The 20,115-nt window shown below is 36.5% G+C and overlaps 1 protein-coding gene, 1 long non-coding RNA gene and 1 pseudogene across 2 annotated transcripts; all 3 read right to left on the bottom strand.

Moving 5' to 3' along the window:
* LOC136281656 (proto-oncogene tyrosine-protein kinase receptor Ret-like) overlaps window positions 1–18,084 on the bottom strand; it is a 62,937-nt pseudogene extending 44,853 nt beyond the window's left edge.
* On the bottom strand, window positions 867–10,107 carry LOC136282040 (uncharacterized). The gene is made up of 6 exons (XR_010718060.1): window positions 9,905–10,107; window positions 9,352–9,390; window positions 5,887–5,988; window positions 2,988–3,026; window positions 2,233–2,373; window positions 867–1,914 (listed from the first exon to the last, which is right to left on the bottom strand). It is a non-coding gene; the product is annotated as an uncharacterized lncRNA (long non-coding RNA).
* LOC136281661 (tyrosine-protein kinase receptor Tie-1-like) lies at window positions 13,846–15,702 on the bottom strand. Its single transcript, XM_066168367.1, has 3 exons — window positions 15,626–15,702; window positions 14,735–14,834; window positions 13,846–14,240 (listed from the first exon to the last, which is right to left on the bottom strand). The coding sequence occupies exons 1-3, from the start codon at window positions 15,700–15,702 to the stop codon at window positions 14,175–14,177; spliced, it is 243 nt and encodes an 80-aa protein (XP_066024464.1). The 3' UTR covers window positions 13,846–14,174.
* Window positions 18,085–20,115: the final 2,031 nt, after the last annotated feature.

Genomic DNA, 20,115 nt, shown 5'->3' with positions numbered 1-20,115 from the left:
ACTTGTAAACACACAGTACAACTTCACCAACTACCTCAACATCAAGAATATTGCATTCAAAGCCCTACAACAACACCCACACACATCTTGACCCCTTCCCAAAGATCAGTTTCAGTAAAACCACCCCCCCTTGTCCCAGTGAAACCCACACCTGCAGCAGAGGAAAAGGGACCAGAACAGGTAAATGTACTATCAATACAAGCAGAACTTACAACCACCACTAGCACAACAACAACATGTGGGGAAAAACTGTCAGTTTATCAACTACTAACCAGCCCAAAGGAAGTTTATTCATCCCTAAAGGAGGAAGTTTATTCATCCCTAAAGGAGGAAGTTTATTCATCCCTAAAGGAGGAAGTTTATTCATCCCTAAAGGAGGAAGTTTATTCATCCCTAAAGGAGGAAGTTGGATTGTTCATCATTCGAAAGTTCCTTTCACAGTCTCAGGATGGGGCAACTATTCTCCTCAAAACAGGTGGCCAGGTAATAAAATATTTTTTTAAGTTGAAAATAAAGACATTCATTTCAAAACAAAAGATAAGATAATCCATTTTCAGCCCTTAGAAGAGTTTATTTTATTGCTTTGAAGAGGGACATAAAGGACACCTAACTAAATGGTTCTCTATTTCAGGTTTGTGTTCCTGGACTTCACAACTGTTTGATGAACTAGAGAACCAGTGCTTTGCACTGGACAAAAAAATTCAAATAATGCTGGCAGGAGACAGTGAAGAGAATGATGAAAAGATCCAGGCATTCAGAGCTGCCCAACTACATACTAGACAGGCACAAAAATTTCATGAAAAAGCCAATTCTTTACAGGAGTTGCTGAATTTACAAAGTCTGCATGCTAATGTTCATATCATGCCTGCCTACTTTACACTGCTACAGGAGGAGATAGACAAACTCCTTGGAAATGCAAAGGAGGAGGTAGAAATAATATATTTGTGTTTTCCAGTATAACAGCTGTACGATCCCTCAATTCCATCGCACACGTTTCAAACCCATCTTAATTTTTCAGTTGAAGAAGGTATGATTTTGTTTTACAGATCATTTATTTATAACATTACACTAGCTAAAATGAATTTAACAAACTAACAACAGCAAGATTTAAAAAGTATTATCTCAACATTATAGGAAAAGCTTTTGGATGAACAAATGGAATTGGCTGCCTTTGAGAAAGTCAATGGACCATTATCAGTTCATTTGGATGAGGTTTTCAAAAAAATGAATGTCAAGAAACAAGCTTACCATGGAAAATCATTAACTGGTAACCATGTACACACTTGCTGCAAGGTAACACAAATCCTACCCTTAGAGAAGGAAATTGTTGACTCACAAAATTCTATTAAACTGTTGCAGGTTTCTTTTTTGGTAGGAACACAATATCATTTAACTATGCAATACTGTGGTGACAAAAAACAGAGGAGCTGTCCTTCCTTCCTTTCTCAAGCAAGAGAAATTAGTGTTAAATTTAAACAAGTTTTCATGTTATTTGCTGCTTGCCACTTAGTCTATGAAAGTGCTGACTATCTCAATAATGGCAAGATTGATAAGCTAGGTAAGTGAAAGAAAGAACCTCACTTTTCTGAAAAACATGAATTCAATAATGAGATCATGTCTTAAGTCTGTTCCACCTTTTCTTGTTGCAGAGGAAGACATCACAAATTTTCTTCGGTTCATTAGGGAAAAATTCCCAGACATGATGATCACACCAAGGCTCCATATGCTAGAAGAACATGTTTGCCCTTATCTTCAACAATGGATTCCATGGTGAACAAAGGATTGAAGGAATACACTCCAACACTCCTTCGACACACAGTCCCAGCATTTTGACCATGTGAAGAAAAAGGACACGAGATTACGTCAAATCCTTGTTAACCACCACATTGCCACGAGCCCAGAAAGCTCCCAAACCTAAAGAGAGAAATTTAAAACGAAAAGCGAACAAGTAAATCTCCTGCCTTTTCACTTGCAATGTATCGGTTCATTGACTAAGAACGAGTACTATGTATTTAAATCTAGAGTAATTTAGTTCCTTAAGTACTAATTTAGATAAATAAAGGTGTTACCGCACTCTTTGGAACCAAAACTAAAGCTCTCCAGTCATTTACAGACTGTTTTGCTTAAAATTCAATACCTCCGAAATTCAAAATGGAGTCGCATAACGGCCGATCTTGACATATTAATAGCGCCTCGAAAGGAGTCTAAAACAATTCGGATTAAAACACTTACCTCTATCAGTTGTTCAGTAAGGTTTGAAGTCTTCTCTTGTGATTCTTGCTTTGCTGGAAAAAATTCGGGCCTTTTGCAAATTGAAATCAAAGTTCTCAGTTGATTTCAAAGGGTGTGCTTGTTGAACTCCACCATAGCAACCTGTTTTCATTTAATATAGGCAAAATTTGGCTGATTTTACTTAAATTTTCGGCACACATTAATTAACCCTGTAACTCCCAAGATCTCATTTGTAATTCTCCTTACTGTTTGCCATACAGTTCTTGTGATGTTAGTTTGGAGAATTTGATATTGGATAAATTTATGATCCCCTAACTGATATTTTTCTTTACTCTCATCACTTGTTTGCCTGATATTCTATTGATATTGTAAGGAGAAATTCTGTCTTGGTCACACATAGGAGTAAAAGGGTTAAACAAGCTGGTGGTTAAAAATAATTAAGCTACCACATTCCTTTCTGAATCATGATGATATTATTTCTGCCTTGAATATTCAATGTTGCTTTCTGTGAAAGCAATAAAGTCTGCAAATTAAAATATATGTCTATCAAAAAATACCATCAATGAAAAAACCTATTATGGGCATCTATTTGAAGCATTGTTGCAATGAATAATACATATGAATGTCAACCTTAGGAAATCGTAAAACTTAAGCTTTCTGATGGTGTTTTGCATCAAATCAATATTTCACTTCAAACATACTATTTTAAAACTTTGTTGGGCTAATTCACATAAAGTTATGAGCATGATACTTACCAGCAGATACAGTCCTTTCAGGCATCTTTTAGCACCAATCTGAAAATGAAGAGACAAGAATCAACATCAGTTCATATAATAGCATTCATAACATTTTGTATCAATGAAATGTTTCACCCTTTCACTCCCATAAGTGATCGAGGCAGAATTTCTCATTACAGTATCAATAGAATATCGAGCAGACTTATGACAAGAATAAAGGAATTATGGTCAACTCACCGATGGTCCAACTCGCCGACGCCAACTCGCCGACATAAAATCGAGTAGAGACATCGGCGAGTTGGTCCTCAATCCAATACAACTTATTAGAAGTTAAACATACAGAAAAGTAAACGATATTTGTTATCATCGATATTTTGTTATCACTTGGTTCAGTATTGTAACTTCAAAGAAACCTTTTCTATTTACAGTTATAGAACTTGTGCAGTGTTGTTAATAAACTTGTTCAAAACAAGGATTCTTTTTTCATAAAATAGATGTGGACAAGCAAAATGGAAAAAAAGGAAAAGGTTGGAAGAGATGGAATAATAAAATGAAGTGAGTAGTAACCTAACAACAACAACTGACATTACAATAAGCTGAGCTAAAATTTGTTTTAAATGTCATTTTCCACAGTATTCAGAAATCTTAATTTATCATGCCCATGCAAAAGAAAATAAATTTTAGAAATAATATTGGTTCTGAGAAATATTCCTTAATCTGTAACAAATAGAGATTATTCCATGGAAAGTGTGCACAAATGAGTGTTACTGCTTCAAAGCAAAATAAATGCGTGAGCCCAGTAAACTAGTGAGTTTTTTGATCAACACAAAAAGTGGTTAAAAGTTGTTCAAGCATTTTCAATGGTATGATGATTGTAAGCTTAGGACTGTGAAAATAAATTGGTTGTTCAATTAGAGTCAAAAATGATAGTAATTAACAGCATAAATCCTTTAATCCTTTAATTTTTTTTCTGATAGCCACTTGGCTCCTAAATTCTTCAAAGTGGTAGCCAATTAAAAAAAAGTTGGTCGCCATTTTCAAAGACAAACAAAACCATTTTTTACATTGTCATCATTCTAGAAATTGAGTTAGGGAAAAGATCTTTAACATGCTACAAAGTGAACACTAGGATGGATGATATGTAACGTTTAAGCTCACCTAAATCCAAGATGCCGTCTAGTTATCAAGTGATCAAGATGCATGTGCTGTGTTTTGGAAACAAACTTAACAAGGAAGTTTGCTGCAGACTTGTCTTTGCAATCTTTTTAAATCACTATATCTCTAGGTAAGGTATATGATGAAACATTCTAGTCGCCAATTTGGCAACTAATTTTCAGGATTTGGTCGCCAAAGTGAAAAATTTAGTCGCATTGGCACCTGTATTAGGCACAATTCCATGCCCTGTTATTTGTATTAAAACATATTCCATTTTTAAACAATTCTCTTATACAAGATAAAGATAATTTCTCAAAGATTAAAAGGTGAGAAGGAAAAAAAAAAGGTGATACTATCTGATTGTTTTGGACTGTTTACAAAGAAATTTAAGTTAAGATCAAATAAAAACCCCTTGAACGTCCATTGTCATGATTTCCAATACATACACAAGTCATATGCAATAACTATTTTTTTTCCAATTACATAAAAACTGCAGTATGCAGGCATTGTTAAAAAAAAAAATCGATGATAATAAAAATAAGAATTTTAGGGTAATAGGGTCATTTATTTAGATCTTGTAAGTATAGTTGTCAATCAGGTAACATCTCCTTGTAAGAACATAGTCTTATTACAACTTCTAATTAATTTCTTTCCTTTTTTTTCTTCTCAAAGAAATAAAAAGTGTTTCAATCGTGGAGGGAGAGGCCACTCCTACAAGGAGTGTGCCTCTCCCTGTGGAAGAGAAAGAGGAGGAAACAGAAGAAGCCAGAGAGGAGGAAGAGGGGGCATTGTGGTGGTGGCCAAGGGGGTGTACGTAGTAGCCATGCTCACCACATCACCTTAAATTTTTATTTAAAGTATTAAAATGGAATCAACTGTCTCTCACTCATTTTATATACATTTTTTACCAAGCCTGAGCGCCATACTAGAAAACATTTTCCTGAGGTCCTTATAAAAAACAACTGATGGTCAATATTCATTGGTAGAACACAAGCAAGCAAAGTTAGCAAGTGATTTATTAAATTGCACTTGGACTTAACTTTTAAATTTTAAATTTGCTGCCTTTCAAAACAAAAGTACACCAGTTATGAGGGTTTTAGTGGACCAAATCAGTGGTGGTATTTACTTCAAGACTACCTTGCCATATAGCGATGCAAATTAAACTTCATTTTCCTAAATGTTGCAAAATGGGATAGCCCCCAGTGCTGAGGATATAACCCATTGCCAAACCAAGCGTTTACGCAAAATTGTGGGAGTTTTTGAGCAAATAATTGATAACTAATTCTGTCGTTTCTTCTAAAATCTTTCACCTGGAACTAGCTTGGAAAAATTTCAATAGAATTGAAATCACACACGTTTAGTGATGTCTATGGACATTCCACCACATAGGCTGATTTATGCATCGGTGACACTGACTCGTAGGGTAACGTGTGTATTACATTGTAATGTCCAACAGCACCCCTCAAAACGGCTATCTCAGAGTTTCTACTGACAATAACCTTGTTCTTTTTTAATTAATGGAAGCCCTGGATGGCGAAAACATGGAACGGTTACAAAAAGTAAGGTCCAAGAATTAAGAAACAAATTAGCATCAAAAGCATATAAATTAAATAACAATTTTTGTACTCGTGGTTGACAGTCTTTATCAGAACGCGGCAGTGATAAAAGAAACGAGGAGCGATTGGCTAACTGACAAAAGCAACTACGGAACACTTTTCATACGCCTCCTCGCGGACAAAGCTGCGAATTACTTGGTACTTACCTCTCCTGAATGAGTGGAAGTCGGTCATGAAGACTTGCAAGAAAAACTCCGCCCTACCAGAGGCTGGCACAAGATACCCAGTGTAAGATAGAACTTTCACAGCTAATAAGAGGGGAAATACAACGCGTTTACGCTTCACATGGAAATTTAATTGAATTTACGAATTAGCGGTTGATTATGCATTCTGGGAAAGCTAAATGCAGGCTCTCATTGGAGCAATCTAGAGGTGTGACGGAGGTGTGTCCATAACCATGGTTACTGAAATTAACTTTTTCAACCTTCGCGGCGGAATACTGCGGGAGGGAAAATGGTAACTCGTGTATTGGCTTCGACTGCATCTGATGGATTAACATTTAACGCGGATAAATTGCAGCAACAACAATACATTGATAAAAATTTCTATCCCTGGAACGTAATTTATTGCTTCACTACCGTAAGTTAATAAAATATTGACAATTATTTACTTTAGACCTGCTCCTCTTCTAAGTTTCTTAAAGTACAGGAATATCGACATGTGTTGTTTCAGGAAATATTGAATTCACTCTCTAGCAGCCAAGCTGTGAATGGTGTATACAAGTATCCTAATACACAGTGCAAGAATGAAAACCAAGGGCAAGGAGTTAGTTAAGATTATCGATATATGCGACAGTTGTGCACACGAAATTTTTTTTAGTTGCAGTAAATATCAATATCTGCCGGAACAACACAGTTGAAACTTTAGTGAGGCTAGACAAAAAATATAAAGTAGTATATCAATCAAAAGCTATACAGTTAATAGGTAATAAGAGAGTGTTAACAAGAGAAGTACAATGGTTTTAAAACCCTTTATATCTAGTGATAGTCAAAAACTTACTAACATAAAATGCGGTTGCTGGCGCATATGTAATCAGACTACACTGATATAACAATAATTAAAAGACTGCAAATGCAGGACTTGCTTTATTTGCTGCCTGATATGAAAAAATAAAACACAATCAGGGATAAAAATTGGTACCATATTCCCCTACCACATGCAGCGGCTCAAACTCTGGGGGTTAACAGTGTAAATTACTGTCTAAAATTGTGATCAATACATTTTGAAAGATTTAGTATTTAGTACTGAGTGAAATACAGTACAACCATTGATGCTTGTGAAAAACCTTTACAACAATCATGCAAGAATCAGGGCTTCAATACATATATGTAACTAACTGTAAAAAGTATTTTGCTAACCTCCATTTTTACAAAATTGTTGTCTTGAAGTAACACGTAGTAACATACCACTAGATAATTTAACAACATTGGTTTACTAACGCCCTAGTAACAGATAATGATATTACCATTTCTAAATTGGAGGGGGGGGGGTTTAATTGTAGGGAAGCTTGAAAGTATCTACAGATCGTTTTTCTCCACAAATTTCATCATGGATATTGCAGTATACACATGCATTAAGTTATTATTAAAGCTGACTTTCTTTACTCATGTAAAGTAACAGATGATTAAAAACTAAATGGAATCAATTTTGTTAAATTTAAGAAATTTTCAAAGTTTCAGTGCAAAATAAAGATTTCATTATAATCCATCATTATCTTAAATTGCTTCAAACATGATGTAAGATGAAATTTGGGAGTTGTATGTCAGGCAAACTTTTGAAACACAATTTTCCCTTCAAACAGATATCACCAGGATTTGGAAACACAAAATATTAATAGGCATGCCTATCTATAATCATAAACAATTGACTATCCTTTACAAAAACATTTACTACTACACTTAAACAATTACAGTTATAGAGTGTCTTACTCTTATTTTTCCCTAACATACAATTTAATGCAAGCATGTTCCTGGCAATAATTTTTTTTTTCAGTAAATCCTTGTCTTTGGCTGGAAAAGTACACTTCACAGACAGAATTAGATTCTATGATATGACTAAATTTTTGCAAACTGATGATTTAAACCAGATTGAAAAGCCATAAAATTGCAACATCCAATCCATCCAAGACTGCTTCATAGCAATAGATCAACACCAACCCTTAAGTCACTCATGTAGTCTCATCTCAGTATGAATCTTGTCAACTTAACTCTTACCTGACATGAATCCCAGGTTTTAGAATCAAATAAAAGAAGGATTTCTCAAACCTCATCAAATATTAGAAAGTGGAAAATGACAATTGATTTATTGTGTCCCCTTTGGATCTGATTTTCTTGATGTTTAATAGCCATATCTTGTAAAAACATAAAAATCCAAAGCAAATCTTAAAAATATATGACATCTGAAGAATTATAAAAGCTACATGTACAGTGAAGAAAATGTCACTGTTCACACTGCACACAAGCATTTTCAAAAATAGCTGACTGCCAGTCCCAAACTGGCTTAAAGTTCTTATCTCAACACCAGGAAAGAAGCACTGGAAGGCATAACTTGGTTTAATCTTAGTATTTCCCCCTAGATTGATGTGATCTTTTTCCTTCCATGTGATAAAGTTCAGTGTCTTAACACTTTAAACTTAATGATTCTAAACATTTACTTAGCTTTAATTTTTTTGTGGTTATTAGTGTTACTGTTGCTTTTATCAATTTGTGACTGAAGTAAGAAACTGAATGAGAAAATGCAGTAGTAAACAGCCATCTAATAATTTTTGCATGTCACTGCAACATCCATGATGATGAAATTTTTATTAACATTAATTTTAGAGTAGGTAATTGAACTCCACAATCACAAGAGAAATACTTCAGAGAAAACTTGATACACACATTAGTTTTTGAGTTCATACTCTGGACTTTGAAGGGAACTATGGATTACAGTAACAGTTGTTATAATACAACTCTGGTGGCATATACAATATCAAAATGAAATATCTAAACACCTCAAAGTCAGTTACATGCTACAAGCTTTAGATCCGTGTCACCAAGATAAATTATTACTGACATTAATTAACCCTGTAACCCCCAAGATCTCATTTGTAATTCTCCTTACTGTTTGCCATACAGTTCTTGTGATGTTAGTTTGGAGAATTTGATATTGGATCAATTTATAATCCTCTAACTGATATTTTTCTTTATTCTCATCACTTTTTTGCTTGATATTCTATTGATATTGTAAGGAGAAATTCTGTCCTGGTCACCCATGGGAGTAAAAGGGTTAAACAAGCTGGTGGTTAAAAATAATTAAGCTACCACATTCCTTTCTGAATCATGATGATATTGTTTCTGCTTTGAATATTCAATGTTGCTTTCTGTGAATGCAACAAAGACTGCAAATTAAAACATATGCCAATCAAAAAATACCATCAATGAAAAAAACCATTATAGGCATCTATTTGAAGCATCGTTGCAATGAATAATACATATAAATGTCAACCTTTGGAAATCATAAAACTTAAGCTGTCTGATGGTGTTTTCCATCAAATCAATATTTTACTTCAAACATACCATTTTATAACTTTGTTGGGCTAATTCACACAAAGTCATGAGCATGATACTCACCAGCAGATACATAATCCTTTTGCATATTTTAGCACTAATCTGGAAATGCAGAGACAAAAATCAACATCAGTTCAAATAACATTCATATAACATTTTGTATCAATGAAATGTTTAAGATTCTAATGACAACATCTATGCACTCTGTAGTTGTGTATTTAATTTTGTCGACACAAAACAAACAGAGCATTTGTTACATATACAACATACATGTACAATGCATTCTACTTCTATTCCCTGAAGCTGTGTTAAGCAGACATGTGAAGCAGTGTGTCCATGAAACAAGTAACTCCATAAATGTATATGAAATGTTGGTTATGTGTTACTGCACATCAAAACTGTTGTAAGCACTGGAATTTTTTTAAAATAATATGTGTCAGTGACATCTACATATGTACAAGTCTAAACAAGGAAATTGTTGCATTAAAGACATCATGAACATAAAAAGCTATTAATAAAATGTATGGATTAGTATGTGGTCATCTATAGTTTGCTTTTTCTGACTTTGCTCTTTGTACCATGACCTGACTGGCCTTGTCATTTTAAGTCTACTCACCTGAATCATGTTCCCATTGCTCACTCTGGAGAGAGAACACATTGCCACTCTCATATTCAGGCATATCACTCTGATCTTTGTGCGATAAATGTAAACATAACATTGCATTACTTTCAGGAAATTTAGGGAGCAACAGTCTAGTGTAAACGTACAGATTTTACCAACATAATAAAAGTAGATGTAAATGAGATGTCACTGTTGAACATCTAACACACACGATATTTGAGAGACAATGGCGTGACAGACTGGTGACGAAACTCCAAAACCGAACGAGGCTCCGGGGAATAAGGCGCGAATAATGAAAACAAACACACCACCGCAAACACTGCAAGGAAAGCCATCTGCGTTTGATAAATCGGGAATTCTCGGCGATTTTTGGGGTCCATTACAGTTTATTTTCGCGTGTACCATGGTCAAGTATTGTGCTATTGCTCTTTGTCGTAGTAGGAGTAAGAAAAGACCGGATCTCAGTTATTTTTGCTTTCCTACAAGGCCCAAGTTTTCTGTAAGCGAGCAGATAAAAATTCAAGACACTCGGCGATCCAAGAATCTGTTCATTACATTTTAAGGAAAGTAACATCGAGATTTCAATTTCTGGTTGAAAAATTGTACGTTCTGAATGCTATCCGACTATCTTTGACCCAAAGAAATCCATGAATACAGTTAGTTCGCGTTCGAAGCGTCTTGCCGATAGGAAGAGACAGTGTGATGAGCAACCGCAAGCTAAGAAAGTTTGTCCCAGAAAGCTCGATGTTGAGGACTCCATAGAGACTTGCGTGGACTTAAGTGCTGATACGACTTCAGAAAACCATGATCACTCGCACTTTTGCAGCCAGGAACAGGCAACACCGAAAAGTAACACGAATGGTTCTGATACTACGCTTCCGAGAGGTAAATGTTCTACGCCATGAGGAACTGGTCCAGAACATGTCCATCTTTGAACAGTTTATAACCCGTAAGGCTTTTAAAAGATTTTAAGGTTTCTTCAGAGTACTCGTCGGTCTTTCCCAGAAGATAGTTACATATATCTGGAGAGGTGAACTCTGGAAATATTGTGAGGTTCCTACTACAGTTCGAGGTAAAATTTCCGCACAGCCCCATACTACATTATGCATTCAGTTCTTGGATAGAGAAAACAATGACAAAAACAATAGATTGCCATTAGGAAAACAGATTTGTTTTACAATAGTATGGGGCTGTGCGGAAATTTTACCTATCCTGTAATTGTTTTCTGTATTGCTATGCCAGAGATGTAGGTTTCTCACACATTTATACAGAGAGCTGAAAACAGCATTTGTCTTGTAGTGTAAAGACCCTTTTCTGGGGTGGGGTGGGGGGAGTTAGTACCATACATTAATGGCTATTACTTCAATACATGTTACTCAACATTATTTCCATTTTTTTTTCTTTTTTGAGTTTTGACTTGTAGTGGACTGAGCCATTCGCTAAATAGGCTGTCTTGTCTTCTTATGTTTTATTTTTCTTGGTTAACAAAAGATTGCAAGCTGAGAAAGCTTTTAATTATAAACAACCCCAAATGTTAGGGTGATGGCTATTAACCCATGCAAGAAAGCCAATTGCTTATTTTACTAAATACCAAAAGAAAACAAAAAGTCACTGCCAAAGCTTATTAGCAGATGAACTATTAATTTTATGGATAAAGGGGTAAGTTTCTAAAGAAACTGTGGTGCTGCGTCGGTGGGAGAGTATAGCAGGTAATATAGTGTTAACAACTGAGTTGAAAACGTAAATTAGCCACCGTAAAGGGTAAAAAAGCTGACGTTTCGAGCGTTAGCCCTTCGTCAGAGCGATAACGAGCGATAACGCTCCGACGAAGGGCTAACGCTCGATAACGAGCGATAACGCTCTGACGAAGGGCTAACGCTCGAAACGTCAGCTTTTTTACCTTTTACGGTGGCTAATTTACGTTTTCAACCCAGTTGTTAACACTATATTACCTATTAATTTTATGGGGTTGTTAGAGTGGTTCTCATGAACCTGTGAAGTATACTCCAGCATATTTTGTACTATTACCCTCCAATTGATTTGTTTCCATTTGGAGTTAGCAAAGAGAGTATAAAGCTACAGCACAACTTAGATTGAAGTTTGTGATTTCATTCACACTGTTTTGAGAAACCATCCTATTTTCAATATTCTCAATTTGTACTCCTCTCACTTCAAATATATCACTGTTGTGTATACTCTGAAAATAATGCACTCAGCTATCAAGGGACAATACTTCGAGAAGAACATACGTGCCTTGAGGCTGCCCTCAACCATACAAATCTCTAGAGAATATTTTAATTCCAAGTTGATTCCAAGTTGCCGTGCGTCTGTTCAGTAATAGATCACAGATGACGTCAAAAGGTGGTAAGAACAAAAAAGTGGCATACAAGGCGCAGCCGAGTGTATCACTGATGTTCTTACCACCTTTTGACGTCCTCTGTGATATATTACTGAACAGACGCACGGCAACTTGGAATCTATTTGTTTTATATAATAAAGAATTAAAAAAAGTTTTAATGATGACGTCATCTATACGTTTGTCTTCCAATGATCATAAGTGAGAACCAATCAGAATGCGTGTATAACTGAGCTTATTATATAAATTGTACTGTAAAAAGGCATTTGTTAGTTTTAATTGGCTTATTTCTTGCATTTGTAGTAAATCGGAAATCTTCTTAGAAAGTAACTCCACCTTACAGCTTACACATGACTGAAACTGTTGTTTTGCCTCAAGATTACCTGTTTAAACCTGGTACTTTTTAAATTCTTTTCTCTCGACTGTTTGCGTTTCATGATTGTCCTCTGGCTTGCGGTACATCTTGTGTTTCCCTTAAGGTGTCCAGTATAGGGCAGTGTTTGCTATGGAGGCTTCAGGGAAGGTGACGTGTCCAATCCACCTTCAGCATCTCCTCATCAGGATGGTAACCATTGGTTCAAGTCTACACCGTTCAAAGAGATCTTTATTTAAGATGATATTGGGCCCGAAAAGGCGTAGGCTCTTGGTCTGAAATGTGGAGAGTTTTGATAAATCCTTCTCCGTCAAGCGCCAACGTTCTGAGTCGTACAGGAGGGTTGTCAGGTCGCAACTGTGATAAAGTTTCAGCTTAGTGCGAATACTGTAAATAGAGGAGCGCCATATCTTATTCATTGTTTTGAGTGAGTTTCTGACCTTGTTAAGAGGGCTCTGGATGTCCAGGTCAGTTCGTTTATCTCTTCCGATGATGCTGCCGAGATCGGTGAATATGTCAGTGTAAGGAACTTCTTCATGATCAATCTGGACTGGGCGTGTGTTGATAGTATTCAGCGCCATAATTTCGATCTTCTTGCTGCTGATGTTGAGGCCAACTTGCTTTGCAAAGGTGTAAATCCAGGTCTTTCAAGTAGAAGAAGGGTTTCCACCTTTTCCCCCTGAACTGATCCTTAGTGGTGCGTCGCATGATCCAGTCCGCAACAAAATTGAAAGGCAATGTGGACATGATACACCCCAGTATGACACCAGTGTGGACTTCGAATAAGATGTCACCTTCACCAACACAGCAGGTAAAGATGTCTCAGAAGCTTTTAATGATCTCAACATGGTGGATATGTACTCCACATCAAAGATATGTACCCTTAACTAAATAGTGTCACCTTGAAATTTGTGACTTCTACTTCTATTACTGATATATATAAGACATTGACTTATATTTGGTCTACCTTATTTTCATTGCACCGGAAAAATTTTCGCTTCCAGTTATAAGCAAATTAAGCTTCGCAACACTGGTGGACTGTTTTCCATGTAAGGTACTTTGGTGTACGAGCTGATAAACGGAATTAACTGAACAATTCAGAACACTAAGAATGCAATATTCGGAGCCGAGAATTTCATAATAAACTATTCACATAGGCAAAAAATTCATTCGTGCTTACATGGCTACAAAATTTATCGCGCCTTATAGGTTATTTATTGGAAAAACAATCATTTTTTGACACATTTTACACAAAAATAGGTACTTAGTCTGAAAAAAAAAATTTAGAACACTGATGAAAAAATTATGGGTAGCCACTTTAATATACTTGTGTACAGAATTGTTTGTCTTTTCAAGACTAAAAGTTAAAAAAAATTCATATAAAAATATGTGAAAGCTATACTTTGCCTCGCGTCGCTGTTATTTTTTGTTTCTGTACTTGCTTAATTAACACATGAAAGACTAAAACCTCATCCAAAAAAGCATATAATCTCAGATTTATCAATCCATCCTGTGCTCCATGAGGATGCAATCGCTTACTCGGCAAGATCGTCAACATTAACATAGAGTCGATCATCGTAATTTTCTAAATTTATCAGGCCCTGAAAAAAAAAGAAAAAAACAGTCAAGTGTTTAGAGTGTTGCATACTCTCTTAAGCTTGCAATAAAGCTTTTTCTGAAACGCCTTTTAATCCTCCCAAAAGAGTATATTAATGGTGAAATCATATTTAAAAATAGGTGAACTGAACGTTCAAAGGAGCACACTTGTACTACCTGAATACGACTTCGTATTTACTTTAGGTTTTCGCCGATGGACTCAGAGAATTTCATGAAATACACAATCAATCTCATTTCCGTGTCTTCAAAACAACTTTAGAACTAATGTAAGAACAATCGATGGAATTCTGATTTGTCATTTTTACCTCAGAATTTAGTTAAAGTAGCTTCCAAACTCCGGTAATTTTCTAAAGAACTGTGGCAATACACAAGATTTGCCAACTAGAGGTTAACGATACTCTTAATGTGTATCTTGTATGTGCGAGAGCAAACTACGATCAAAGTTTAGAAATTCCCTTTGAAAAATCTACAACTCTACCTTATGGTGGTCTTCCATTTCTTTCAGTGTGTTCCTCATATCCTCAAAAGATGGTCTCAAGTTAGGGTTGTGTTTCCAACAGTTTGTCATTAAGTCATACCTAAAGCACAATAACGTCAAGAATATCTCAGCATCTCATTGGTGGCATCAGTAAGGGCGTTATTAGGCCTAAAATGTTGTGATTTTTCCATAAAGGTATAGTTGGACCATTTGGTCCTTTTCTTACTAATCACAAAAAATTGCAATTTCCTTTATTGTGATTGGTTTTATAAACTCCTATTTTCCATTTATTCATTTGCAAAGTAGTTATCGGAAATTATGCTATCTTAAAACTTTCATCGGACATTCAAAGTTGTATTTTAAAATCAACCAATCACAAACTTGGTTTCAATCACCATAGAAACAATGTACAGACTCCTAAATTTGGGCTTTCTCCCAAATGGCGAATGTTTATGTTTGAATTGTAGACAATTTCGGAGCGACATTAAACAATTCACGCCTCCTTTGTCAGTTTTTTAATGCGAAATTTTCCTTTTCTTCTTACTTGGTAATTCATCTTTTCTCAGAAGTTGTAATTTTTATGATCAATTGATAATAAGACTTCGTGTCGTCCAATTCGGTTTGTAATCATATCCGTAGCAGAGGAATTGGACTCCCGCTATCACACGCAAGAATACAGACCGATTCGAATCCACTCGGTCCCTTTACCATTACTAATCACAAGATACAAACTCGTATTATTCCAACATTTCCCGTTGGTAGACTGGCTCAACAAGTAAAGCCAGTTAAATTTTGACTACAGCCAAAAATTCTCAAGACCCTAATGTCAAAAAACTATTTTAAGAGAGGTGTCGTAAGAGAAACAACAACAACGACAAAATTTTTTCATACAACTTATTATCCACGTGTTGTGGTCTAGGCATTCTATATCCCGCTTCTAGCGATGTTAAAATTTGTCTTCCATCCATCTTGGGAGCCACCTGAAATAGAGAAGCTACTCAAAATACACCTTACAAAAATGTTCCAACATTTGTAAATATAGCTTTACATTAAACATCCTGCACCATTGCTCATCTTTTTCCCAGCTGAGCCTACCGACTTCTTGGCGGGTCAACACGAGTTTTAAGGCTAAAATTCATGGTCTGTCCATCATTTCTTTAACTTACCAATCGTGAAAATCTCATAGAGGAGAACTCCGTAGCTCCACCTGTGAAACAAACGCGATAAATTTAGAGAAATAATCGTTCTTGTCTTTGAAAAAAAATTTAACATCTTCTGTTAACCGTTGTGGGAAGCGCACTCACATGAGCTGATCCTAGGCCAGTACTTGTAACTCAATACAGAAGAAAGCCAATACTTTTTCCCAGAGGCCACTCCCATTAAGCTTAAAAATAATGTTTATGTGGTCCTTGTACTCACACGTCACTTTTTGTAGAATATTTTCCGTAGAGCAGCGCCTCAAAAACAGTCCACTTCACTGGAATACGTCCCTTTATGAAAAGTATATTGAATTGATTCGCAAAAGTGCAGAAAAGAGCAAGAATGAAAGTCATAACCTTGCGTCTACTAGACTGATCACACATCTCTGCCTTGGTTAGCTAATTCTAGCGGTGATATGATATGTTGAAGAACAGCAAACAGAGCCAGTGATCGACGAAAATCTAAAAATACAGACCAACACTCTCCCTAACTAATTTCGACACCAACTTTTGGCTCAAAATAGTTTAGTACCTTTGACCTCCGTTGATAAATGTTGTCATCTTGGACATCTCTAGCCATACCAAAGTCTGTCACTTTACACGTTTCCCCGCTCCAACCAACACATTACGAGCTGCAAGGTCTCGATGGATAATCTACAACAAATAAAATCTTTAATTTTGAAACGAATTAGGAGAAGGATACAGAAGAATTGAATGAAAAGAAAAAGGTTAGGACCAATGTCCGATTTCAGCGACATGTGTCAAAGTAGCATTTCACTAACTAGATATAACGTTCCTGCTTACTGGTATCGATGACAAGTACGACATTCCATCGGCAACTTCCCACGCAAACTTCATAAGCTGCTCTGACGTCAGCTTTGTTTTTGGTTTGATATCCGGGTCTTCGAAGTAAGTATCATTCAATCCACGGCTTTTTCTAAGGTATCCCAACAGATCTCCATAGGGAACGTATTCAATCAACACCATCAATGGCCCTGTAAAGCATGGAAAACATGAAATATCTTTATACTAAGCAAGAGATCTGCTGTTCGGGCTATTAAAGTGTACTTTTCCACATTTACCAGATTTCGTGACACATCCCAGAAGTTCAGTGACATGAGGATGAGCATCGAGTTCCTTCATCAATCGAAGTTCGGACAACAAGTCCTTCCTGTCCGACTCAGAAGCGTTATCTGCAAGACGATCACCCAACAGCTATTACCTTTACAAACAATAGCAGTAGCTGAACTCAAGAGAATGTCAGTTGACGTTCTCTTACTGAACCGGATTAAGTTGCAAATTTCCCTTCTGAATCTGAGCTCTGCGTTGCACGGTGATTGAACATCTTATTTAAAATCATAAGGTCGTGAAATAGTCATAATGCTATCAAATATCTCGTACAAATTTATCTTTGGGGCTTAAAAGTAAGGCTCAATAAGACCGACTAAATTGGGACTGTAATGCTTCATTTACACTCGACATGTAAATATAATTTTTAACACTATTCTCAGTCGACAAATACAATAACAAAACCCCTCATTCCACTGCTGTACCGGTATGACCATGTTTTAACGATATTAAATTTGATTAGAATAAGACCTCTGCAAAACAATTGCTGAGCGGTATACACTTAGCAGAGACATTGTTCCCACTGAGGTTTCATGTTGAAAGGGACGACCCTTATGTCAATTTGAATTCGGAAAAAACAGTTTTTGAGGTTTGCTACCTTTGAATAGAGGGAGGGAGGAGAGTTGATCGTTGACAATAATTTACTTTTTTACCTTTTATTAATTATTTGAATTATTTGATACCTTTCAACATCTTAACAGCCACAAGCGTCTTCTTTGGCCTCCCCTGAAGGCCTATGACTGTTGCCTTGGCAACCTGACCAAAAGCCCCTTTACCAACGACCTTTTCTACAGTCACAAGCTCTGTAGGAATCTCCCAACAGCGCGGTGATGAATATAGAGAGGTGTATTGAGTGACAGACTGGCTCGGTTGTGGACAGTTCGCCCGCCCTGCATCTGTCGTGGAAGGTGACCGATTTTGCTCATCCAATGCCATGTACTGCTGGCTTTGAGAAGCTTCCTCCATTTCAAGTCCAGTCTTTTAGTTTGAAATAGTAAACGCAGTCATTAATTAGGGCTACAGCGGAAAGTCCATCAAATCTTACTTTTTTTTTTCATTCCGTTGTTTATGTATACAGTTTTCATGCGAATGTGTTGCACTATGACACTATCTTCCATTCTTTGGGAGTTATTACTGAAAGTGCGTTAGTTGAATTAAAAAAGGAAAAGAAAAGAAAACGTGCTAGCTCGTATTGAACTTTCAATTTTGTTCAGCTGTTTCCTAAAGATTACACTGATGATCGTTCTGATTTGATGTGGTGTTCAGCTTCGTCTCTGCCATCAGTTGTTCAATGTACCTGAGAAGCATCTTAAAAGAATATTAATGCCATTATGGCTTTGCAGAGCGAGGGTGGAACAGATATGAACGAGGAATAATTGAAGACTAAAAGACAAACCGTCGTTGGTAATAAATAATTTCATCAAATGCAAACGACATTGTCAGCACCGTGCATTTTTATCCAAAAACACGAAACGTATGGCACTTAACAAGAGAGAGTTCCTGATTGGTGAGATTGAGCTCCAGCTATCAACCACACGCTGTCAATCATTTGAGCGTGACATTTCGCTCTTGCCGGAGAAAGAGAAAGATGGCGAATTCTGATCGTGAAGTTATTAGTTTTGACTCCGCTCTCGATGAAGCACTAAGTGCCTTTCGGAATTTGACATGTCTCGCGCATTAAAATTGGAACAAACAGAAGCAATTTCCACACTGGTAGCAGGGTTTACTGGCCGTGTTACGAACTGGCTTTTAGAAAACCCTGATATTTCAGGTGTTGGTTCTTATGAAAAGAAATTATGATGGAAAACTTTCAAGCGTATTTGTCATTTGTCCGCTTCAACGTATTGTTTATGATCAAATGGAATAAGCATCTTTGATCGGATTAACGGTAACACGCTTACAGATTGTCATTTGGAGGATATAGAGCGCGGCCATTATTTGCGTCAGCAGAGAACGTTTTGGTGGAGCTAATTTTTCCCTTGATAAAAAGAAAACAGCCACACCGTTTCACCAGAGTATGCCAGTTTGCATCAAACAAATCGTGGCGGGTAAACCTTCAAGTACAGTTGTTGGTTGCTTCAAAGTATCGTTTACGACCAAATGGAAGTAAAAACAACAAATTTTCTAGTAGATTAACGGCAGTTATACTCAAGGATTTTTGTTTGGAAGTTATAGAGCGCAGCAAATATTATCTCATACTTGTGACCGCGGAGGAGGTTTTGTCGAAGCCGTTTCTTTTCTTTAGCCGAAAAAAAACTGCCTCACCGTTTCACTAATCAACACTACGTGTGCTTGTTCTTGTTGGAAGGCGGTACTTCCGGTTTGCAAATTTAACCCATATTTATTGGTTATATGCCAATTATAGCATTTTAACAGCCTCTTCGGGCAGGCGTCTTTTCGCCCCTCACCCGCCCCCTACCCCCACCGTCCACTCTAACAACAAATGAAACATGGCCGGTCGGATAAACGATCGCGAGCTTATACCGTTAGCTCGCAATAATAGGACACCTGCACTGCAGGCTAAGAAATGCTTTAAATGGCCTTTTTTCTCTTAAACCTATAGGAGCTTGTACTTACGGCAAGATCCTCCATAAATTCAACAATTTCTTAGCGAGTAGAGAGTAGAGAAAACAAATTAAAGATTAAGGCTTAACGATGATTTCAAAGCCTTCAACGCAAACTATATAATAGCAATCCAGGCAACCAGATTGATTTGAGAAAGAGGTAGCAAATTATGATTAATCAATATAGGGCTTGAGATCGTGACCGAAGTCTGTGCTTGAAAATGCTGCCTAGCCAGTAAAACAACATATATTTATGAAAAAATTTGCAACAAAGCTAGGAATGTATTCCGCGACCCACGAAAGCGTTACTGTGCCCATTGGCAGAGGTAGAAAAATCCGGACTGCACTAAGAACCAATCAGATTGAAGGATTCGTTACCGTGCCTTCTTGGAAAAAAAAACAATGATATACTGTATTGTACCACAATAAGGTTAAGAGTTAAAAGTCCTATTTCTTCAGTTGTATCTCCGTTTGTCCTAAAAGTAAAAAA

Source organism: Pocillopora verrucosa, chromosome 6 (assembly GCF_036669915.1).
Source record: "Pocillopora verrucosa isolate sample1 chromosome 6, ASM3666991v2, whole genome shotgun sequence".
In the NCBI taxonomy this organism is placed as follows: Eukaryota; Metazoa; Cnidaria; class Anthozoa; order Scleractinia; family Pocilloporidae; genus Pocillopora; species Pocillopora verrucosa.
Note: the sequence above shows the minus strand (reverse complement) of the source record. Positions and strands in the feature narration are given on the sequence as shown.

Excerpts from the sequence above, each read along its gene's own strand:
- LOC136281661 (XM_066168367.1), bottom strand. The coding sequence starts at position 15,702 with ATGGATGGAAGACAAATTTTAACATCGCTAGAAGCGGGATATAGAATG. Across the intron at positions 14,835-15,625 it reads CAACACGTGGATAATAAGTT|GTATGACTTAATGACAAACT; the intron begins GTATGAAAAAAT and ends ATTGTGCTTTAG. Across the intron at positions 14,241-14,734 it reads AAATGGAAGACCACCATAAG|GGCCTGATAAATTTAGAAAA; the intron begins GTAGAGTTGTAG and ends TTTTTTTTTCAG.